The 13148-nt window shown below is 37.4% G+C and overlaps 1 protein-coding gene across 1 annotated transcript; it reads right to left on the bottom strand.

Annotated features, from left to right (window-relative positions):
- Positions 1-865: 865 nt before the first annotated feature.
- On the bottom strand, positions 866-11346 carry LOC107790266 (chorismate synthase 1, chloroplastic-like). The gene is given in 13 exon segments (NM_001325491.1): positions 866-1204; positions 1466-1550; positions 1827-1892; positions 1969-2063; positions 3927-4029; positions 4154-4285; positions 8000-8080; positions 8353-8445; positions 8561-8644; positions 9250-9308; positions 9427-9503; positions 9708-9858; positions 11117-11346. Coding segments are annotated over 13 exon segments (1326 nt in total). The 5' UTR covers positions 11268-11346; the 3' UTR covers positions 866-1055.
- Positions 11347-13148: the final 1802 nt, after the last annotated feature.

The raw sequence follows: 13148 nt of genomic DNA, 5'->3' as shown, positions 1-13148 counted from the left end.
ACTGGAAGTGAAAACGAGGAGAAATCTTGAAACATTTGAGGATTTGGCATAACACCATTGAATAAACTGTGAGTATTATTTTGATTGCAGTTGTCTTAAATCACTTTTGCCATTTTGAGTCGCTCTGAAAACCAGTATCTCTGGAACCAAGAAGAATAACGTTTGTTTGGGGTGGGGGAAGGAGCAAAAGAAATTGGGAGGAAAATATTTCTCGAAAAATAGTTTATACTCACCAACTAAACACTGAAAATAAATAAGAAAACCACATTTTTCAATTAAAACATTTTCCTTCATGCCAGACACTCGAGGAAACCAAATTTTCAACTTGAGCCTGCTAAAGTTTATTTCTGTTTGCAGGAAAGAATGTCATGAAGTGTGAATTTAAGGGTGCCAGTATAAACAAATATGACAATTTTCTTTTTTATTTTCTTTTTAGATAATGTTAGAAAGGTAGATAAAATCATTGTGGTCTCCGTACAAAAGTTCAAAGTCCTTTGAGCTCTGATTCTCTTTCCATTTCAGATGAAAATTGAGATACAATTTCCTGTAAGTTCCCTATCCAAAAACTCAAGATATACAAAAACTTGGCATCCCTCCTGTAATCAGCAGGAACAAGAATTCTTAAGCATGAAAGGAACTAGTGGTCAAGTCAACAACCCCTCTCTACATTAGATCAAGATGTATGTAGGTACCTTCTTCATAAATGAGTTTAAACAACGAATTGCACAACAATTATGACTGAGCAAATTTATTTCATTAAATTTTGACGTGCCAGGTATATATTCATACAGGTTACAATACTATTTTACTGGAAGAAGAAAAAAAACTCTGAACGATAGCAGACGGAAAAGTACAAAGGCACAACTTAAATGGAATAAAAACCTAAAATTGCCTAATCAATGGCGCACAATTTTACATTGACGTAAATGCACTTAAGATAGGTCCCGGCTTACCCATGAGTGATAAAGAGGCAAAAAGGAGATATCCGTCTCCTCTAAACAGTAAAACTACTAAGGTGTTGATAAAAATTACACATAAAAGCTGCTCAGCTCCATTCAGAGGGTAACCTCAGCTGACTCGGGTGTCGATGACTGCAAAGGTTCCTGCAATGCAGGATTAATTGGGAACAGCATACACTGTGCATAATGAGCCATTAACTGATCCACAAGCGCCAGGGCTACCATTGCTTCAACCATAGGAACAGCTGTGGCATCACAACATCAAAACTATTGTCATTTTTCAGGGAAAAAGGAATGAAGGACAGCAGATGTCCTTTCTGGGTATGTTATCAATAAGTTAAAAAGCTAACGCATTTCAGCTTGTGCCTAATAGAGGATAAGGAAACCTTGCCCTGATTCTCAGGCAAGTCTCAATGGCTTCTAAAGACTAGACAAGGTTATAGTAGAGAATGCAGAGAGGCAATCAAAACAAGGAATAGCAGGCAACTATAAATTCAGAGACAAACCTCGGGGAACTACACAAGGATCATGGCGACCCCTAGCAATGAGTTCTGTGTCATGTTTATCTCTCGTCACAGTTTGCTGCTTCCTCTGCAAGAGAATTGAAATAAGATACTTAAACTGATTTACATATAGTCCTGAAATAAATAATTGACCTAGTCAAATAATAGAATATCAACTTATGAATAACTACTATTTCTTGCGAGAAAATGGCAAACAAGAAGCTCAGCTTGACAAAAACATATAGTAGTTCACTCCAAATAAACAACGAAGCCAAGGTGCTGGAGCAGTATAACATCATCATCCTACACCAGGAAGGACGAAAAAGAAATAAATGGATGGAAGACACAGAGTCGGAGTACTCACAGCAATAGTTGAAGTTGGCTTGAAAGCTATTTTCATATTGATAACTTCTCCATTTGATATACCGCCCTGCAAATTAAAAGACATAATTAAAAAAATTGCTCCTCTAAATACACATACCAAAAAAATACTGCACAAAGTGTACCTGGATACCACCAGATCTGTTGGTTCTTGTCCTGATTCGGCCATGCTCATCCATATAGAATTCGTCATTATGCTCGCTACCAGTCATGAATGTGCCTTTAATTTTCACCAGAAGCAAATTTATACTTATATATCCATCAGAGAAAGTAGCATCTAAGAACGTTTGTAACAACATACCCAGTGAAATCCCACAAGTGGGATCTGGGGAGGGCAAAGTGTATACCTTAGGAAGGTAGAGAGGTTTTTTCCAATAGACCCTCGACTCATGAATAGTGGGAAAAAAGCAATATACAGACAGTAGCAACAACAAGGTAATAGGTCAATGGAAACAAATGGCCCAGTGTGCATTAACAATGATCTAGGAATGCGAAAGTACAAGAATAGTACCAATACTACCGGTAAGAAAGATACACCGTGTAATAACAAGGAAGGGCTAGGACTAGGAAAATACAAGACTAGTACTAATACTACTGGTAGAACTAGAAGAAACTCTCGACTACTTGTCAACCCACAACCTTAACTCTCGACTTCCACACCTTCCTATCGAGGGTCATGTCCTCGGTAAACTGAAGTCGTTCCATGTCTTGCATAACCACCTCTCCCCGGCTATGTTGCTCGGACTCTCCGAAAATGTTGCCGCACCCGTGTCGGATCCTCCAAAAATGCACTAAATTTGGAGGATCCGACACGCACCAAACAACATTTTTGAAGAGTCCGAGTAACATAGCTCCCCGGTACTTCTTAGGCCTCCCTCTACCCTTCTCTGGCCCGCCATGGTCAACCTATCACACCCCCTAGCTAGGTTATCGGTGTCACTCCTCTTCACATGCCCGAACTATCTCAGCCTGGATTCCCACAATTTGTCCTCCACGCCACGCCCACCTTGTCCCTAATAACTTCATTCCTAATCTAATCCTTCCTGGTATGCCCACACATCCATCTCAACATCCTCATTTCTGCTACTTTCATCTTCTAAACATGAGATTTCTTGACTGGCCAACACTCGGCTCCATACAACATAGTCGGTCTAACTACCACTCTGTAGAACTTACCCTTATTGTAAGTTATTGAAATAGGTCAGAAGTACTCAAAACTATGGTTTAGAACTGATATGCCAACCTCAAACGCTAGCCCCACCAACTCACAGCTTGAGTCACTTGATAGTGAATAAAATAGGAAATGTTAGTAAAACCTTTATCTGCCTCCTCATATGGTCAGAGCAGCAACCAACACTCTCTGCGCAGCTTAGACCTAACTTGACTCCAACATGGTTTAAGGATCCAAAACACTGTTTAAAGTCCTGATCACCTGCTTCAATCATCACCCTTCCTTTTCTTGTTGACAATCATAGAAGCCTCATATTACACCATCATCTAACCATCATTCAGAGCTAGAAGTCCTTAAAGAAGCTTGTCTGCATCTTTTATCAAATGACATCTTAAGCTACATTTTAGCGGACAGTTTCTTCTGAATTTCTACAGAGGTCAATGCCCCATATAATACTCAGAGAAGATGCCATTCAGAGTACATGCCATGGCAAAGGTCCATTATTTGACGTTTCCCCAGGGCTTTGGTCTAGTTGTAAGAGCGCAGCACGTGATGTTAGACGTACCTCACAGGATCAAACCCTTCTGCAGACAAAAGTCTAGTAATTGACTGGAGAAGGGTAGGACGGTTTTATTATCCAACGAGTTTCAAACCATGCGCCATTAGCCCTCGGGGATTTCTCGGTTATCAAAACAATTATTTGACGTTTTGACAGAACAGCTAAATGATTAGTATTATAATAATTCTTGAAGGTGTTTGGAAAAGTTGCAAAATTCATCCATTTTAAGAAAGTTTTGAGGAATCTATATATGCTTAGGACTCATGGAGAATCCTTTGACTAAACATGCCCAAGGGTTTCAGTGAAAAAGTTAAACTACATCTTGCAGAAACAGGGAAGTAAAGAAGCTGTACCTCCGAAGCCACTTCCAAACTCAAAACCCTTTGTTGCAGGTAATGACATGCAAGCTTTAGCTAGCTCAGCTTCAAGTTTATCGAAGACTGGCGTACCAAGACCCTATTAAACATTAATAAACTCTCAGGCACCTCTTTTAAAATTAGAGACGAAATTTTGTGTGGAAGTTACCAAAGAGGTGCAAATATACGTATTACACTTAAAAATAAAAGGAGAGATAGCTTACTCGTGGGACATTTCTAACAATACAAGTTACAACTCCACCAACAGAGTCCCCTCTCACTCGTACAGCATCAATAGCAGCAATCATCTTCTCTGCATATTCTGGATCCGGGCATCGGACAATATTGCTTTCTATCTGGTATAAAATAGATAATTACCAGAAACAGTTACTAGCTTGATCAGCATGAAAAACATCAAACAATTAACTCGAAAGCTCATAAAATGACTATTATTGGTGAGCAAGGAAGCCATAAATAGAAGCACAAAAAGTCTCCAATTTGTTGCCTAAAAAGCCAGAAACATAGTGGCCTTCATGTGCTACAGTGGTCTGTATCAGCTAAAAGGGTTAGTGTCCATCATCGCATGCACAAACCTATACCAATACCCTAAGTAGCATTAGCAGCTGCTACAATCTCACGTCAGTTACTGACTGGATGAGGAATCATTTATTTTCTTGTATCTAGCTTTAATATAGCCTTGAGCGACAAAAAGGGTTCGAAGACAAACTTTGACAAAAGAAAGTCCCACTAGACAAACCCACTTGAGTCTCTACAAACTCATGAGATTAAACAAAACCTCGTCAAATTAGCTGAGCCATATGCCCTTTCACTGGACTAGTAGTAGAGTCTCCTCCTCTTTCTTTACCCCAAGGATTGGTCAAACAGAGGGAAACGAGACCAGATCCTATGGAAGAAACCTTTCCCTCTTCCCCAAAGAAAGGTCTTTGATGAAATGGAGATGATTAGGAGCTAATTTTACATTGGACTCCGATATAGTGACAAAGCTAAACTGGCAAGGTGAATTGAGTGTCGGGCACAAAAATAACACAATGATCGGTGTTACCCGTCGCGTCTAATTGGTGAACGCATCCAACTTGACTTTCACTATAGAAAGCAAGTTATTGGTTGCAACACTATTGCCTAACCAAGGATATGTTTGATTGCACTCAAGAATCATTTTCCTTTATATTAGGTCATAACATGAATTAGACTGCTCATTATCCTATAATACCAACAGCTTTGACTTTGTTGGTACACCAATAGCATAATTTCAAGAGAAAGACATGGATGCTTCAAGTGCATCCTTCTTAGTACTGGATGATCCTCCCACTCTATGGTGGAAAGGTATGAAGAGGGATGTCGCTGAGAATGTAGCTAAATGCTGGGCGAGCTGGTTAAGGTTGAACACCGGAGACCGCAGGACTTTTACAGCCAGTTCAAATACCATAATGGAAGTGGGACGAGATAGCCATGGACTGTCTCTTGATTGCGGAAGAGTGAGAGGCAACATGTCACCATTTGGTTCAAAAGCTTTAGCAAAAGGCAAAAACGTACCTGATCAATAAACATGGCTCGTATTAGCAGCCAACTATATTTATAATTCCATCCAAACATTCCCTAATTACCCTCTTCAATATATAGGATTCCAAATAAGCTTTCAATCACTGTTATCCAAAACATCCATCTAAGGGCTTTGTACTTTGAGGTAATAATTCTCATCTCCTCTTCCTAGAAGCTACTTAAACAAAGGGTTGAGTAAGACTTCAAGGAACTTAATGAAGCTTAATGTGACATCAGGGATATCTTGCAATTTCTTGAGGAAGATAAATCAATTTTTCTGATTAGATGAGTTCACCAGAAGAAAGGTTAGTGAATATGGTGATTAAAGCACACAACCAATGCCTTTTTCAAGCTATTGTCAACTCTTTCCAATATCCTGAAAAAAGCAAGTGATATGACTATCTGTACAATAAGAATTTTTCTTTTGCTCTTCTTCTTCTTGAGAGAGAAACCGAGAAGTTAGCAACAAAGGAAAACTATATTGCTAAGTGGAAAACTATATTGCTAAGTGAACAAGAGATCCGTCCTAGAATACCTTTCAGCTGGCAGCTTGAGGCTAGCTTCCTGAGCTTTTTTGTAATGAAACTATTTCTAAGTGCAATATTACCACTAAAAGACCTTAAATCAGGAGCTCGTCCACTCAACATTTCAGTTCAAAGTTTGATGAAGTGAAATTCTTTTCACTTGTCAAATAAAATGACACCCAACAGGCAAGTTAATCCTTTCCTCACAACCAACAAAGAAGCAAGCATCTTTAGATCTTTGACTCCCAAATAAGGAAGCAAAAAAGGGAAGAGCTAAAGAAAACCAAAGGACATTCATATGGGATGATAATAGTTGGAAAGAGTGCCTCAGATGAAAAAAGAACTGTAGCAAGAGATGTTATCCAAAGTTAATGCCTTTGGAATTCTGACAGTGAGAAACTTACTTGCACCTTTGGGCTCAGCAGAATGGACCATGTTAGTCAGAAAATTACCATTCAGAACACTTATTCACAAGTATTAAACAGTAAATTCATCTTAACGTTACTGATAAGTTTGTGTAAATGTACTATGTACTAAGCTTAAGAGGCAAAACAAATTTTCCTTTAGTGAATTGATTGAACACTTTTTGTTTGTTGAATTACTAACTTATATATTGCAATCAAAAGATTGCCTTACTGTTCTCCAAAGTCTCTTCAAACATCTATGTAAAATCTCTACCCTTAGAAATACTACACTAATTAAGCATCATCTAAGAGACAACATTTTCATGTATACCACATCCAGGGTTAAAAATGAAAAAAGATGGGAGGAATGTCATATATTAAATTAATTTCTTCCAAAGCCTAACAAGATTCGCAGCTGAAATCAATTGTTACCAGATAGTCCCATCACTATTCTAAAACCTGCTGCATGAATCAATTCTTCATCTTTCTTATTTCCAATAGAACACTTAAACTTTGCAAGGGAGTCCTATGACCCCCCTATCTTGTTAGAGCTAGAATTATTACCCTTTTTATGCTTATGTGGCACGAGAATATTTTGCACTTCCATGTAGCGCGTGAGAGGACAAAATAAGCCAAAAATCACTGTATTTTTTCCTTTCTTTAGAATTAAAATATACTTTTTACTTTATTTTATTTCTTTCTTTTTCTTTTCTTTTTTCTTCCTTTTTGCTTCTCCCACGTGCAAAAGCCACCTTCATGTCCTGCATTACCATCGTCACTTCCTTAGCTTTTGGATTAACTATCAGTCATTTTCTTTCTTCTTTTTTGTTTTACTTTTCCTTATGGTTAATTAGTATTTTACCTTTCATAACATTGCAGTTTCTGATCTTGATCTTCGGACTGGCCATAGAGGAATTCCTTCTCCTTCTTCGATTTCTTGAAGCCCAAGAAGAAGACGCAACAATTGGGGACTGATTTGAGTATCAAAATCGGAGATTGAGGCTTCGAGTTGGAGTCGAATGAAAACTTTACTAAAACTGATGAATTGGGATGTGATTTGGTGATGGGTTTAGTTGGAGATCAGATGGTAAGTTATATACCAAGCCTATTGTAGTCGAGCACCTATGAGTGAGGCCTCCTCCAGGATCCTTTTCCTCCGTTCATCCACATTAGGAACACACAGACGATCCTGGAGTTGTAGAACACCATCTGCACTAATAGTGACTCCCTTGGCACCACCTTGTAGTACCATTTCACGAAGAACCACCAGGTGTGGGTCACAAAAAAGAAAGAAAAGGAAAATAAAGGTAAAATGAAAAAAATAGTGAACAAAAAGAAAATAAAAATAGTATTAAAAAGGAAAGTGACGTGGGCATCACGTGATTGGTGCGTGTGTTACACATATCTTTGTGAAACTGGTGCTGGTTGATAAAGGGGGTATTTACACCACTTTAAACGATTATAAGGGGGTCATAGGACCCCCACAAAGCTCGAGCACTCTATTGGAAAAGCAGGCCAAATCCAGGGGGACATATGTATTATCCCAATATTAAATTGGAAACATTTTTGATGTGAGGTATACCTGCTCTAGAGTCACAGTCTGATGATCAATCCAATCCTCAGGAAGTACAACTTGGTGAACTTGAGAAACATAAGCAAGAACCTGCAGTATGGAATATAAGATCAATAGGTTCTTCCCAGTAAAGGAGACATTGTCAGATATTAATGGGTTATTAATCCCAAAAGTTAACTAAAGGTCTGAATCTTTTGTTCAGAAGAAAAAGGGTGTGGGGGATGATTGAATGGATTGAAAAGCGTTTCATATCACCACTATATATCCCAAATGAGCACTAGAGGGAGTTTTTGCACATTGCTCCGATACAATAGTATATACGGCTTTTTTATATAGGATCTTAAACCAACAGAGTAACATACCTCAGTTCCAGAATAAAGTTTGAGAATTTTCTTAGCAACGGCTCCAGCAGCAACTCTCCCAATGGTTTCTCTTGCTGATGATCTACCACCCCCCTAAATGAAATTGCCAGTAGTAAGAATTTAAAAGAAAATAAGAGCTAGGACTAAGTAAACTAAACATATTAGGATCTATAAAGATATTTTATAATTAGATTTATCTGGTAATTACCTGTACGGATCTTACTCCATACTTGAAGTCATAAGTAGCATCTGCATGAGATGGCCTATAAGCCTGGGACATTTCACTGTAGTCCTGGTAATTCAGCAGAAATTAATGTATCCAATAAGTACAGGAGAACAGAAAATTTGGCAGCAATTTGCTGAAGCACCAACACAATGAACATACTGAATGTCCTATCTCAGAGCAGGCTGAAAATTTGCCTTTTTTCTCCTTCAAGTTTTCTTGGATTTATCAGGATATTGTGCGTAATCTATATACTTCAGGTTTTAACTTGAAAATATTTATAATTTTTTAATAATCCCCAGATGGCATTTTCATATCCTTTAAACTCTCATTTGTACACAAACTCCACCACTGAATGCAGGCAACAGGCACTTGACTTATCACCACGATGCTCTGCACTGTGCCCGTTAAAAATGAATTAGTCAAGTCAAGAGTAGGAATAACTCATCCCTTAACATATTCAGCTATATGAATTGCCAAGCAAGATAAGCATAAGCATAACATAGATACTTGTGTTCACCCTAATGAAATAATGCATACCACAGCAACAAACTGACAATGAGTTAAAAGCAGAGTACTGTAATCTACTATCATTTTAAAACTAAATCTCCTATTTCACTTTCCTGTTGTATTTGATACAGAGAAAGTGTCAAGAAGGTAAAGACCATACTCACATTTCCTCTCTGATCAGTGTTAGGTACTTCAACCTTGATTGGGGATCCAGTAGTCAGCCCTGCAGTTAATGCATGCACAAGACTGAGTTCAAAAGAATTATAAACACAGATGGCTTAGTCCATGAGAGGCAAGTGGTAGAAGACATAGGTTGCAAGAAATTTGAACAGAAAACCAACCATCGGCAATGCCTGATGATATTTTGCAAGTGTCAGTCTCTTTCCTAGGTGTGGTAATTCGGCTTTGACCTGGCCTCCTGGATAACAAAGTTTTGTAAGCAATCTAAAACAAACCATAAAATAATGAAACCTTAGTTATCCCAAAGACTACTTGTTGAGCCTTTTTCTAGATTAGGGTACCAAAAGTGTCAAAGTTTATCCTGGTATTTAATATAGCTATCATGCTGATGTTGGTCACATTAATCCCACAGAAATTTAGCTGGAGACAAGGAAGGAAATACCTCCTGTCAAGTTCAACCTGCATATCAGATTCAGAAAGTGGGAGACGAGGGGGACATCCATCAATAACACAACCAACTCCACCACCATGTGATTCTCCGAAAGTTGTAACACGGAAGTAATTTCCATATGTATTACCAGCAGCCTGTATTTCTGTGGGTACACAAGCAGAGAGAATAAGTTTCCAACTAACTTTTACCATTTAACAGCAAGCCCGTGAAGGACGGCAAAAGGTTTTATAGTTTGTATTTCCACATGACAAAGGACAACACAACCAAAGAATGGTGGTTCTACCAGTGTTTCGAGATGCACCTTATCAACTTGCAGTTACAAGAATATAATATTCTCTAGAGAATATAGACAAATATTAGCAAATAATGCCTTAGTCAGGTAATAGGCATACTTATAGGCCTCTTTATGGTCATTCAAGTGCAAGTCTTGGACATTATGGGATTAAATCCTGAGTTATTGCGAAGTAAAAAACCGATGAGATTATGGAAGAACATATTCTTGCACTTATTGCTACTGCACTATTTATTCCAGTTCCTACCACTTTTCTACTTAATAATTACATAAAAACAGTCAGTCACAATGATTAATTATTAACTAATTTGAATGAAACTTAACTTCTGAGTTCTTGGCAAAAATTGACGAAATAAAATGAAAAAGATTCCAATTTCATGTCCAATATAAACAGAGAGAACTTTTCTCATGAATCCTATCATTTTTCACTTTACCTTCTCTTTGCACGACTAAATTGAATAAATGAGACAAGGAGGCATGGTGCCAAATAAGGCACAGCACAACTACTAGTCAGACCAGGAACGTGACAAATCTTTCAACAAGATGGTGAGAGTAGAAGACCCATACAATTATATGTGAAATAATCTACTTCAGATAGCATGAACCAGAGCTTTTAAGTTGGCACCCAGACGACCTTACCACTTCACGTAGTCAATTGGCAAATAAAGGTCTAGATATATGTATGTCTATTAAAGCACTATGATACTAGCCCGAGTCAGGGATTCGCTTCTGTTGAATCCACCAACTAAAGTTTAAAAGACCACAAAGTAGGGTCAACCGTATCCAAGGGCAGACAATTATTAGAATCAAAATCCTTCTCCTTAGAGTTTTATTTTGTGTCAAACTTAATCAAACAAACATTTTCGGCCTCATAACTAAGATTATAAAAGTCAATTTAGACTGTAAAATCATTAAAATAAACCAAACCAGAACTGCAACATAACTAATAGTATACACATAAATCAAGTTTATTGCTCTCGATGATAAACAGCAACAGAGAGCTTAAAATTAAACAAATGTATTAAGCTCAATAAAGAATAATAAATCTATAATTAAAAGGAATCCTAAATATTTGTTCAATTTGAAAAGGAATTCTAAATTTTTATACCTAACCGTTTGGGGTGTGACGGACGAAAAAGTATATGAAGATTGGAAGATGAGAGCTTAGAAGGTAGCTGAAGAGATCCAAGGCGGTAGGATCCGACATCGGAGGAAGACGGAGCTCCGAGAAATTGTTTGGTAGGTACAAAAGACGCCATTTTCCGTCGTCGTCGCTTTGACCTACGTCGGTTTGCTTTCTTTTCAAAATTTGGTGGGTGAAATTTGTTAGGTTTAGATTATTATATATAAATTTGTAGCCTCCCATATATATGGGGGATGGCTGCTAGGCAATATTTGGAGAGTTTGACTGTTTTGGTAGGTGAGAGAGCAATGGTGGTGTTGGGTGATGTGGAGTCTACGTAGTCGTTGTTACCTACCAATCACCCTTAGCAAATTGTGGTGCTAGTGTGCTCCTACGAAACAACTCAATTTTTCGTTAATTTCTTCTTTGTTATAAAATAAAGACGTAAAGTAAAAATAAGTATAGGGAGAAACTGATATATTATTTAATTTTAAAATAATATACATAATGAATTGAAAACTACTCTATTTATAGAAGAAAGTAAGTTGTTATGTAAGCTGCTACTGCAAGCTGCTGTGTAAGCTGTTTGTAAGTTGCTATTGTATCAGATATAGATAATTTTCTATCGGGGGTAATATTTATCCATAATAGAGTACCGAAAGGATAAGCTCATTGTACTAGATATAGATAATCTTCTACTGGGGATAATATTTATCCATAACGGAGTACCGAACTTATTTCCAATAGAGTACTAAATAGATAAACATATTTACGGCGGAGTCCCATATGGATAAGCTTCTTCAGGAAGCTTCTTTATAACGGAGTACTAAATGAGCATCCATAATATAATATATTCATAACACTCCTCCTTGGATGTTCATTAAAAGATAATGTGTCTTATTAAAATCTTACTAGGAAAAACCCCGTAGGAAAAATATCCTAGTGAAGGAAAAAGAGTACATATATTTAGTAATACGCATAACTAGTTGTCTCATTAAAAACCTTATAAGGAAAATCTTGTGAAAAAAAACCTTAGTAAGGGAAAAAGAGTATAGCGCATATTTTATACTCCCCTTGATAAAAAAACTTGTTTCAGATATCTGAGTCTCTGCATTCCAATCTTGTATACCATCTTCTCAAAAGTTGAAGTTGGCAAAGATTTAGTGAATAAATCCGCCAGATTGTCACTTGAACGGATTTGTTGCACATCAATGTCACAATTTTTCTGAAGATCATGTGTGTAGAATAATTTTGGTGAAATGTGCTTCGTTCTATCTCCTTTTATAAATCCTCCATTTAATTGAGTTATGCATGCAGCATTGTCTTCGTATAAAATTGTGGATCTTTTATCACATTCCAAACCATATTTTTCTTGAATAAAATGAATCATTAATCTCAACCATATGCATTCCCTACTTGTTTCATGAATAGCTATTATCTCAGCATGATTTGAAGAAGTAACAACAATAGATTGCTTTGTGGAGCGCCATGATATGATAGTACCTCTACATGTAAATACGTACCCGGTTTGAGATCGAGTTTTGTGAGAATCAGATAAATAACTTGCATCTGCATAACCAACAAGATCTGCACTACCTTTGTTAGCATAAAACAAACTCATATCAAGAGTTTCCTTTAAATATCGCAAAATATGCTTAATCATATTTCAATGTCTCTGTGTAGGAGAAGAGCTATATCTTGTTAGTAAATTAACAGAAAATGATATGCCATGCCTTGTAGCATTAGCAAGATACATAAGTGCACCAATTGCACTGAGATAGGGTGTTTTAGGACCAAGGAGTTCCCCATCCTCTTCTGGAGGTCGTAACGGATCCTTATTCACTTCAAGTGATCGAACAACCATTGGTGTACTCAATGGGTGCGCGTTGTCCATGTAAAAGTGTTTTAAGACCCTTTCTGTATAGGCAGATTAATGTATAAAGATCTCGTCTGGTAAATGTTCAATTTGCAGACCAAGACAAAGTTTTGTATTTTCAAGATTTTTTATCTCAAATTC

The sequence above is a fragment of the Nicotiana tabacum genome, chromosome 13 (assembly GCF_000715075.1).
Source record: "Nicotiana tabacum cultivar K326 chromosome 13, ASM71507v2, whole genome shotgun sequence".
In the NCBI taxonomy this organism is placed as follows: domain Eukaryota; kingdom Viridiplantae; phylum Streptophyta; class Magnoliopsida; order Solanales; family Solanaceae; genus Nicotiana; species Nicotiana tabacum.
Note: the sequence above shows the minus strand (reverse complement) of the source record. Positions and strands in the feature narration are given on the sequence as shown.